This window comes from Acanthisitta chloris, unplaced genomic scaffold (genome assembly GCF_000695815.1).
Source record: "Acanthisitta chloris isolate BGI_N310 unplaced genomic scaffold, ASM69581v1 scaffold38168, whole genome shotgun sequence".
NCBI lineage: Eukaryota > Metazoa > Chordata > Aves > Passeriformes > Acanthisittidae > Acanthisitta > Acanthisitta chloris.
The window spans coordinates 27,487-39,832 of record NW_008689344.1 but is presented as its reverse complement, the minus strand read 5'-3'; the positions used below and the strand labels follow the sequence as shown (position 1 = coordinate 39,832).

At 36.6% G+C, this 12,346-nt stretch overlaps 1 protein-coding gene across 1 annotated transcript in view; it reads right to left on the bottom strand.

Moving 5' to 3' along the window:
• Positions 1-12,346, bottom strand: part of LPCAT1 (lysophosphatidylcholine acyltransferase 1) — a 51,287-nt gene that overhangs the window by 17,448 nt on the left and 21,493 nt on the right. Inside the window, exon 8 of the mRNA XM_009081373.1 lies at positions 9,163-9,245. Coding sequence (XP_009079621.1) covers positions 9,163-9,245 — 83 coding nt within the window. The remainder of the gene's footprint in view (positions 1-9,162; positions 9,246-12,346) is intronic.

The following is a 12,346-nucleotide window of genomic DNA, read 5'->3' as shown; positions in this document are numbered from 1 at the left end:
GCACAACATAGTCACTTTGGCTTTGATGAAAACTACATTCAATTCTGTGATTTATTTTAAATAGCTTGATCTGTAATGGCAGTTACCTCTCATGCAATAAACATTTCATTTCTATTAAGTAGTCTCTTTGCCTGAATCTCACTCTAAGGCTTTTGAGCGCCAATGTAAATAACATAAACCAGTTCTCTTTTATCCACCAATTACCAGTCAAACTTCAGGATCAGCTTTCTCTCTTCTCTCTAAGGCTGAGAAAGTCAAACACCTCACTACTAGATATTCAAGGTCAAAAGTACCAAATATGTTAAAAAACTAGACATCATTTATAAGCAATTTATGCATAAAACAAGGACATACAGGGTTGTGATTTTGGGTGAATAGCCTCCCCCTTGCCAAGAAGGAACAACAAACAGGAAAGAACAAAAGGAAAAAGCCAACTAAATCAAAAAGATACACGTACATAGAAAAGTCATCTCAATATCCTGCAGACTGTTGAAGACTAGATTGCCTCATATTGGTGATCCTAAGCAATTAAATTTAGGTCCTCCAAATTTTTCACTTTTCCATCTGTTCCTGTTTCATCAATCTACTCCTCCTATAAAGAGTGTTCTAGTAGCGTTTGTAAATCAGTAAACCACCTTAATGGAATGAAAAAGAGATTCTTGGGATACCTTACTTCATCTCATAGATTTATGGTTAACATAGCAGTGAATGTTGTGTAAAATACAGATGATGAACACCTCCATGCTGTGGGGATTTAAATCAATTTTCAAGTTCCACCTGACTTAGAGATCAGGCATTGTGGGTGGGTCAAGACTCCTATTTTATAGTATGCAATGTAGTGTTGTATTATACAAGATGAAATGACAGGTATTTTACAACACAAAAACAAAACTTCCTCAAAAGAAGAAAAAGGAATGGATGAAAGAAGGACTGTCTACCCTGCCAGTTGAGATTACTTCCTATTCCCCCCTCTTGTATTTTCTCTCAGTGTACTATCTGTCCATTTGATCATCCTTATAGACTTCCATGTCAACTGTCAGTGAAATAGCTGAACTCCTAGGGCAGCAAGGACATGCTGTAAGCAGTACAACCCAGAGTGATGTATATAAAAGAATGCAGTAATAACCAAACATCTTGTCCAGCCAGGCACATTACACCAAGATTCATCAGTTCTTAAGGCCACAGTAGGTATAGAATGCAACAGAAATATAGGAACTTACAGGCAATCAGCTGAAGCACAGGGTGACTACACAGAAAAGGAGAAGCTGTTTAAAAATAAGCTAAAAGATGAAACTGAAAGGGTAAAGCGTTCACCTCTTGTACATATTAGGGAATCAGGAGAAGTGGTAATACACTTATCAAAAAATATTCTGAAAGGACAAAAAAAACCCCACCAGTGTGACTCAGAAACTGATTAAAGGTGGCAATTAGAATGAAGAGACTTCAAAAAAACAAATCCCCAAACATGTTCTCTCAAGGAAAACAGAGAAGATAGACAAGTTAAAACAACCATAAGGTGGCAAGCCAAAGCAAGAAACATTAACTTGTTAAGACTAAAAGCAAGATGCTTTTCAAACACATCAAAAGAAAGGACTAAGAAAGATCAGGACACTCAGCCTGGGGAAGGGTCAAAGCCTAACTGACTGCCCCCTCCAGAACCAATGCCAGATTTAAGTAATGTCTAAATAATGGTCCCCAAGCATGCTGAAGGAGCCTAGCCAAAGAGGAATTAAAAGAAATCCCGTAACAATCAACAACCATAACCAAACTTAGGATGCAGAAAAAATTCCAAACAAAAGCAGGGATCATTTCAGACTCAGTCAAACCATAAGGAGAAAAACAACCTGCATCTTTTTATAGCTGTGTGCATCCCTTATAAAAGGAGTGATATTTCAACCAGACTTATATTGCTATCAGTACTGGAAAATTTCTACTATGATTAATACCCGCATGTATGCTCAGTGTCAACACATACACAAAAGGGGATTGAGAAGGCCAAAAGCATCTTCTCTTGTTCACCTGTTGGCAATTTTCCATCTGTTGGACTTCAAAAAAAAGCCAAATAAACTGAAACAGTGTGTATATATATACACACACATATATATACATCCAGACTTTCACAATAACAAATATCAGAAGCAGGGAAGAAACAACTTCTGCTCACATCAGAGTTCAATCACAGAATGAACCGATAAGGCCAGATAAATTAGAGTTCAAGGGGCTTTTGAGTTCAGAAGGCAAATCACAGGCCATACACAGCTAGCAGTTTAACACAACGGACCTTGATTTCAGTTCAGAATAGTGAGGAAACTGAAGCTGGGGAATACATAAAATTCATAATTTGTGCTAAGACTTCTGCATTTATCAATTTCTTAGAATGAGGCCTGGCATACTAGAATTCGCTGTAAGGTCTGGGTGCAAGTGCAACTCAGGATTTTCTGCAGAACCAGTTACCAAACTGTTCTAACTTATCTCCAGCGCAAATCTTTCACTACTTCAATTCAACTGTCATGCAAAAAAAAGAAAGAAGAAAATAAAAAGATAATTTCAATGTGAGATTTCACATGCAAATTACAAGTGCAACCCCATGTTTTTAATTAACTAGAAATAAAATAGCATTTCCTGCATCTTCATTTGAAAGCATTTTTTCCCCCTCTCTTTTCTTCATAATGCCTCTGCTTTCACAGTCAGTTAACTGAAGCTTGGCCTTTTTAATGTTCAGCAAACTTTATGGCCAGCCATGGATGTCTGGCTTGACACACCTTGAGACTTTTCCCTCCCTGCCTTCCCTTAAATGCTGGATATTTACCTGTCAAAATATCACACTACATCAAATTTCAAAATCAGCAAGACACTACAAAAGAATAAGCCCTAATAAAACAAAATCCCCAAAGCCTTCCTGCAAACCCAGTCTGTTACACACAAGACTTTGTTATATCCTGATGCCTTACACCAAACAGCTCCCTATACCTAACACTTGTGCATTCATAATAGAAAATAAATTCTCAACTTCCTCATTTTCTGCATACCAATCCACCATGCATGCAAAATTCTGAACATAAACCAGAATGTGACTTCTATAATATTATGCAAAGTGAGAGAAAACAGTGCAGGCAATATGGAGACATTCTGAATCTATGCTTCAACAAAACACGTTTTGAAAGTGTTTTACGTTTTTAATAAGTAGAGCTGTGAACTAATCAAGAAAATATTCCACAGGCTGCTCAAAAAACCCTTATAAATCAGCTAAAATCTTTATAAGGTGCTAAAAACATTAAAGAGATATCAAATTTGGTATTTCACTCCATTATCAGATGTTCAGCAAAAAGAAGAAAAGCCACAGTGGACAAATATCCCAAATTTCTAGCAGTCATCTGTGTAGGAACTTCCTGAACTAGAGACCATTTGTACCACTATGTTTCAGAACCACTGATGGACTACACTGTTTTGCAGTGCAGCTCAGCTCTGATGAAGTCATTTTATCTATCTGCTAATGAACACCACAATTTTGTACACATTTTAAAGAGTATTTCTATTTATTTTCATCTGATCTACTGCTGAGTGCTTTCCATCTCTTCTGCTATGGAAAGTAACAGACTTCCTTACTATGCATTTCCAGAACACTCATGATTTTGCTGACCTTCAAAACAACCCTCTGCTTTTTCTGTTTATCCATCTCCCAAGCTAAAGAGCTTCTGCTCATTTAGTCTTGGAAGGTCAGAGCAGATAGCCCCTTTTCTCTCCTTGGACTACTACTTTGTGACATTCTCCAGGCAAATGAAAGTCCAGTTGTGAGTCTACAGTTTACATCAAGAATGCAGTATCTCATGATGGTTTAATTTTTTAGACAGAAAAAGAAGCTGGCAACAGCTGCGTTTCTCCCTGGTGTTTGAAAATGGGTTCAGTATTGTTGGTCTTGTAGACTTGCACATCACAGATCTTCCAGTGGTGAAAACCAAACCAGGTTTTCTTTGTGTTGTAGGCATTCAAAATCTAGTTCAAACCAGACTGTTGCAAAATATTACTTAAGTTTAAAAAAATTATTTCTTTCTTGAGAAAATAAATGTAGCAAGCAGCTGCACAGTTAACCCTGCTCAGTGAATACTTTTGCCTAACTGCCACACTTGCAGCATCCATGGAAATGAACAGAGCTCACAATGTAGGTCACATGTCCATTTTTGTATATGGCCTGAAACCCAAACAAATGGATGCTTGTTAACTCCAGCACTTCTGTAATTCCACTTATACAGATCCTGAGGCTTTTGGTGGTATAAAAATGCCAAAAAACCTCAGCCTTGAATTTCCAAGTTGAATGCTAAGCATCCAACCAGCACTTTTGCAGAATCACATATGAAACTTCAGACAGCACAGGCACAGAGCACAGCAATGTTGCCAAAGTTAGGTTTAACTGGCCACTGAAAACAACAAATAGCCATGAGCAAGCTACTGTAAAACCACATCCTCAAGGCTACTCTTCAGCAAGTAGCATTACTGTATCACACAGTGGCAGAGATGCTAAGTCTGCAAGAAAAAAATAATCAGACTTTGAGTATGTAGAAGACAACAAAAGGTAAGACACAGAAGACTATCTGTAATACCTTTTGCCTTCACCAGCATTCATTTCTCAAAGCAAAAACCTAATGCTTATATGTCAAGCTGATAAGAGTCACTGATTTAATAGTAGGACAACAAGGGGAGAGTGATCATGGTAAGGACTTGACAGAGGAAACATAAGACAGACAAATATTTGCAAGTTCCATGTCTAACACACTGCACTTTAACTGATTTCAGCATCTACTGTAAATATAAGAACATATCTTTAAATGTTTGTGCAAGTGAAGAAGAAAACCAAAAGTTATTGGAAAAATACAAAGCAGACTAAGACATTATGGTATTTCTACATAAAGGCTGTATTTCTGGGCTCCCCAAAAATGAAACTTCAGAACTCCTGGATAGTGTCATGCATGTAGTTATAATTGTGAGTGTAACACCAGAAAGATCAGAAAAATGAAATGCTCAAATCACGAGTGTTGACAGAAGTTCAGTTCTGAGGTGCTTACAGTTTTGAAAAACAAAGGGGCAAAGGTCTTGGGTTTCCACTGAGTTTCAGTCTAAACATCTGCCACATGGATTAAAAACAAAATGAACAAAATTGCAATATTTTAGTTTGCATTTTTTCCAAAATTGTACTATCTAAACCATATTCTTCTGTATTTTGCAGATAGTCTCTGTAAGAGAAATTAAAACTAAAGGAAAAGGAATTGTGCTTATATATTAATAGATGACCAACAGGTCTGTGTATAATCACCTAAGCAGCTTACATCTCTCATTATAGGTGAGGTTACTTTAGATTCACACAAAAGCCTGCAGTGCAGGTTTTCACAGCTAGCTGCTTGCACTGCCACTGACTTACTTGTGTACAAAATGAATTTTTGTAACTAATTAGAAGTTGAGCTACTGACATACTCCTTTCAAGGACATTTGAGTTCAAATGGATATCAAGATAACAAACAGGGTTTGGTGAGGGGTTTTTTGTTGGTTAGGTGGTGTTTTTCTTAGGGCTTTTTCTATCTTGCTTTTTCTTTTTGAGGTTTTGTTTTGCTTTGTTCAAAATGGGAATGAGTTACCTACTTTTTCTTTAAAACAGAACTTCTATACCCTAACCAGTACTTTGATTACTTCACAATTTACAGATGTCTTCCAGAATAAAGCTTCTAATGAAAATTAGGTGTTCAAGAATCTATTCAACAGGCAAAAGGCTACAATCCCACAATGAAAAGAGGCAATTAATATTTCTTTTTGGGGAAAATACCCAAAACAAAATAAGCTTTCAACAGGTAGCACTAACGTAGAAACTATGAAGCAAAAAACCCAATATAAAAAGGTAAAGACAGATAAAATGTTGCAACCGATGCAGCTAAGATACATGACTTTTTAAAGCATAAGAAAAATTACTGACAGTAGCATAACTTATTACTAGCTAAGGATAGCAAAATTGCCAAGAGGCAAAAAAACCTGTCATGTGCAATAAATATTTTACATTAGGAAACAATTAAGATGACATATCTTATGAATAAAATTAAGTACTTCCCAATGTTTCAGCAGTGATAGAGATGTTTCCTTTATCACTAAGAAATTTTTGGAAATAAATACTTGTTATGGCAAGGTCAAATGATTTGCTTCTAATAATTCTAGAAAACTTGGGATTGAAGTCTCAAGTGGCTGACAGTTTTACAACACTACCATAGTTACAGTAAATCTTAATACTTTGAAGGTAAAAAAGAAGGTAACAACATAGGTCAGAAAGTTTGACACTCAACTAGAAAATATATAGAAGAAACTGTGTTGAAATTAATAAATTAACAGATTATAACAACCCATGTTGACTATCATCATAAGGTGATAACAGATTATGCACAGGAAGACCAAAATGACAATTCCGCTTAAGTAATACAAAAGTGACACAACATAGCACATATCTACATGACATGACTTATTATCAGGGTGTTTGCAGAACTCTCTTAGACCAACAGAATGCATGAAGCAAATTAAAGCTCAAGATAGAACATTTTATTTATTTTAAAGAGAGAACGTGCCTGGAGTTTTGCCATCTTTAAAAACTCCCAACAATTTTGGTGATTTGAAAGCGACTCTAAACACATTTCTTGATAGCATGCTGTGGATGAGATGGGCATTGACTAAACAGAGTAGCAGTAAGAACAAGGTCAGAAAGACCAAAAAAAGACAGATTCGCTCAAACAAAATATGCTGTACGAGAAAAACCAGATGAAAAACATATTGTTAAGGAATAAGTAGGGGACCATACTTTAAACAGCAGATTAATCTAATCTGCACATATCTTTTGTACAGAATAAGAAAATGACCCAAAGGAAGATAAGCATGGAACAACTGTTTGGCAGTAGTAGCTATCCTATATGAGTAATTCCAGTTCTGACTACACAGATGAAACAGTAAGCTGAGTGGCTGCAACAAGACTGCACATGATTCTAGATTTTGGCCCAGTGCTATTAAATAAATATCTGACAATGAGAAAAAATTTGAAGGTCACAGGCATCAAAATACTGGCAATGGCATAGGTGAGATTAAGAAACCCTTTTAGAAAGAAACTCTGGATTTTCACAGATGCTGAAAATCTTGTAAGGCTTGGATGTTAACTCATCCTCCCAGTGAGAAGGGCTGCAATGAAATATATCGAAGTAGCATTGCAGGAAGCAAACAGCCATAGTCACAAGTGAAAGGTCTATAGAAGTTGTGAGCCTTAATTTTGTTACCCATCATGACATCCTTTAAAAAATGCATCACCTGGATTCTTGTGGAATTTGGTGACAAATCAATGCATAAATACTGAAACATTATCCATCAGCTCATATTATATTTCAATTAACTAAAACATAAGGTAGATTTATTTTAGAAAAGAATTCTGTGAAATGAGGTCCTGAAAAGCGTCGGGAAAGGGTTCTTACAGAATAGTAATCCAGACTGCAGAACTTCCAGTCACAGCATTCCCACCAATGAGATATGTACCAAAAGCCACATGAACAAACTGGGAAACTCCAGAGAACTACCACTAGAAGTAGGCATCTGAAACTGGTCAGTAGTAAATACATTTTGACTACACTTGCGTTAACTGGTCTACAAGTTATCCATAATATCCAGGCATCAACATTCTGTTTCATTCCTATCTGCATTTCAACTTCAAAACTTTGATAACAAAACGCATTTCTTTTCTATTCGCATCAACACAGCATCTACAGTCCCTTCTTCATCTCAATGCAAGTCATATTTGATATCCCTCATTCTGACAATCTTCTCTTTAGACCTGCATCCCACTGCTGTTACCCGGAATGCTTAATTGTTCAGAGGTGGAAGGTTCAGAGGTCGTTCCTCCTTAGCACACACAGAAGGGAAGGAAGGCTTTCAACATGCTGATTGGTGTAAACTTCTGTAGGCTTTCAAAATTTCTCCTTATACCACACAATCCCTGTCATCTGACTGGAGCAGAGTTCAAAACAAATGTTTAATTACACAGCCTTATATCCAAAGGCTGAGGACAACACTTACATAGTGTCACCAGTCTTAAATTAATGACTCAAAGACTAAATTAAATCAAAGACTTTTGAGTCTAAGACAGGTTGATTCACACAGACTTTTGTTCTTTTCTCTTGTGAGAAATGTCCTTTCATACAATGGATCAAGTATTGATCTATTGTTATAATACAGTCCCAACATCCTCAAGGAAACTCACAGACCTGGGTTCTGCTTATAAGCCAGAGAATTATCAGTTACTATCTACAAACTGGCCTTTGGCTTAAACTGATAATTTAGAAACGGAAGAGAAGTTGCATAAAGGAAATTCAGATTTCACAAGTTCTTTCAAAATCAAGAGTAGGAAGATGCATAAATCTCTCAGGAGTTATTAATGATTACAGACCCAAGGGTTCTCTGTACGTACTGAAAAGAGCATCTGCTGACTAATGGAAGATTTACTGAAAGGACCAAAAATGAATCAAGAGAGGTTAATCAAAAACACAACAAAAGAGAGTGAAAGAATTAAATGTTGGCTTTACTATACACTATAGACAAGTGTTCTAAGTGTCATCACATTAACATTCAACTTCAATTAATTTGCATTGTATCTGTGCCCTATTTCCAATGGAAGCAGCTTTCCTGGGCTTTACTGTCTGAAATAACCACAGGCTAATAATGAATACATGAAACTATTCTTAATCTCATGAGAAGAGTCACAGCTTAAAAAGCAACCCCAACAGCACAAAACTCAGTTACATTAACTTTCCTAAAATTAAACCATACCTTTTCCCCAAACTACTAAGTACCCAGAGGAGCAAGCTGAACTGGGTTATTATACGAAGATGTGCTAAAAAAAGAAAGAAGCAAAAAAACCCCAAAAAACCCCCAACAAATCCCAAATGCACCAACTCCTACCGCTCCTGCTTTATTTGTGGTTCCCTGGCCTCCTCAAGAGAGGAAGGCACCTGCTATGTAAAATGTTTTACACACATTACTGCAGAGTACAAGCTTCTTTCCAACGAGGCAACTACAATGACTTGATTTCATGACATTTCATTCCTCCTAAAATTCAAATCACACATCTACTTTTATTCTGTATTAGAGCATACTTACTCTGCCATTACACGTCTGACGTTATTAGCATATAACACTGGATTTTTTCTTTCTTCTTCTGAAGGAATGTAGACGGGTAGAAACTGCATACAGAGAACTGAATTATACCAAAAATATTTCACATTTTAAATAATCTATCATAGCACTATGGCGAAAAATGTATACAGTTTGTTGTTACTTGCATAATTATATTAGCGAAAGTACTATAGAAAAAAACCTAAAAATTGAACTCTTAAATGATCAATGATATGACATACTTCTAGAAATTCATGTAACAGTGACTCTGCTCATTTCTTACCTCATGGAACCTGAGCATAATTTTATTTTTCTTTCATGAAGTGGGACCAGGAATTTTTCAATCCTTTAAAAGTATTAGCACTTTGTTGCATAAACCCTTCTCTTGCATCCTGTATTGTTCAGCTCTTTCCAGATAACAAAAAAAGGTACCTGCTACCTGAATGTTTTTCTATAGCTTAAATATTAGGAATTCAAATTCTCAGGACATCAGGTATTTACTGTTCCCCCTGCACATTTTGAAATCATGTATGACTGCTTAATGTACACATCAAAAGTGTTTTTATCTTCTGTTGGTGGAGGTTTTTAAGAACTTCTCCCTTCAAGTTGGACACCAGCAGCTAATACTCAACTGAAAGAAATTTCTAAATAAATGCAGATGGCCACAAAATTGCAGAAACACAGCACAGTTAATATTGGAAGGGGAAAACTTGAACCAGAACTGCTGGAGAACTGAAACAGGAAAGACAGCTTTTAGAATGGAATGGACTATATATCAAAAGAGCTTCCAGCTTTTGGCTGTTTCCAAGTGTCCATTGAAAAACTATGTAAGCCCCAAGGTCATGGCCAATCTCACCTATAAAAAGCCTCAAGACATTCCATTTCTGCCAAGTAACTGATTTCTCAGACAGGAGGAACAGGAAGGGATCACTCCAATTCCCACTCCTGCTAGTATGAGACAGAATTTTCTTAGTAGTGCAGCAGAATGAGATAGTTTATGCACTGAGTAAACAAAATGCTCACAGTCCTGTGGAAAGTCTCTGAAGTAGAAACCAAACCTATGGGTAGTATGAAATGGGAATTATGATCCAGAAATTTCACACTGGTATTTTAAAAAAGAAAATAACAATGGGGGAATAAAGTTTATCATTTCAGCAAATACTTCTCAACAACTATGAAGTTAGCTGTATTTTCAGAATCACATAATGGTATGATCAGCAGTACTGAAATACTGCCATTAGATGTTTGGCTGTTTCTTATAATAGATAATCTTTATTTTGGTTTCTGTTAGAGTTTTCCTTATACACACCACTGAAAACATATGACTCCTGTCACATTATGAGCAGGTACACCAGCCTGATGTAACATACAAAAAGACAAAGACTATGAAGTTAACAGAGGTCAAAACACTGTTCCTTCAACTTCCAAGCCCCATCCCATTTTTCTGAGTTGCAAATTGCTATCAAGTCATTCATCCAAACAGAATAAGTTTGAATATGATGTGATTTTAGAGGTGTTCTGCATGTCTGTTCCTCACTGACAGAAAAAGCATGATCATTTCAACATCACTAACAAAACTGAGAGAACTCTCAGTTGCTGCAGACTGTGATGGATGTCTGAACATTGAAGCTGGCAGGCCAGCAAAACAAACTGACATGAGCCAAAGCAAACTACATGTGCAGATGATCGTATATACGTTCTTCTTCACAACATTGCTTGCATGCCAGTTCCAAGTACAGGATGGATGGATGGATGGGCCAATATTTATAGAAGCCTATTATAAAACCTACATACATGGTTGCTTCTCTCTCTCTATATATATATACTGGATGACACATATGGTATGCCAGAGCATACATTATATGCAGAGAAGTCCAGACTAACTAACTTTAGATCCTGACTGCTGGCTGTTAAACCTTACTAGCTATCATTTAATCTAAAACAGATTGAAGTTGTGGTGTTTTGTTCTACGTCTCCCTGAGTTATTGCGTGGTCAGCAGTAACTGTGCTATCAAGGCTGGCTGGTATTTGCCACTATCTCTGTGATGATGGGCAGAGCCAACAAACCTTGGAGAGCAGGGGAAAAACATGACTTTGAACACTAATTTTTCCTCCTATGTTTCTGCTGCATTTCCTTTCAAAACCAGATTCAACAAGTAGCTCTCAAGTACTCTGCCTCATACTTGCAAGTAGCCTTAAATACAGCTCTGCTCCTCTATCTTCTGCCAGCTCCTACTTTAGTACGGAGTATTTCAGAAGGTCACTAGTTAGCTTACTTACTTTAAAAACTACCAAAGATCATAATTTGTTGTTATGCAAGATGTCTAAGAGCTACAGAAACTCAACATCTGCTAGCAGCTGCTGCCTCAAAAATCAAGAATGCTCAGCAGTGTTCACTTCTGTGTGAAAGAACCTATTTTACTAGCCTAGGGCAGAAAACCATGTCCATGAGATAGAGTAAAAATCCTGTCAATCAGCTGGTTTATCTTATCCCTGTGTGCGGCACTTGCTCCCTGGCCCTCCTACAAAAAACAGGCCACTATATTTGGAAATCAGAATTATTTTTTTAATATATGCTATTAATAGCTGATGATACCAAACTAAATTGATACCACAAGCCCACAAATTCCTACAACGGATACAACTGTTCAGGGGCTGGTATTTTTAACATTCATTAATTTTGAGAATAACTGATTGCATAAATAAGCAAACACAGAGCAGTGATACGTCAGTACTGTGATTAGCATGCATTCTATGTTACTATTGTACCACACTGTGTATGTAAATATGTAATAGTTCTTCCTACTGTTTTACCCTGCCATCAGTTCCATCTGTCAGAGCTAAATAGCTGCTTCATTATTTAAAAAGCAACAGAATTGCAGAACATCTGTCAAATACCCTATACAACACTTTTCAAATACTGTAATTGTCCACAAAAATGTAATTACTCTCTGCAAAACACATAAGCAGAGCAATTTAAAAGGAAAGGCTTTAACTGGTTTTGCATTTTCACTACAATAATCTTCAACCTTAGGATCACATAGTGTTTTCCTCAAAACAAAGTTAAGAATACAGACAGATTTTCTTTGTGATTTCTGATTTCACATTCTGAACAGTGCAGCCTAATAAAAAATTAGCAAGACATCATATAACCTATCTGGCCTAAAAG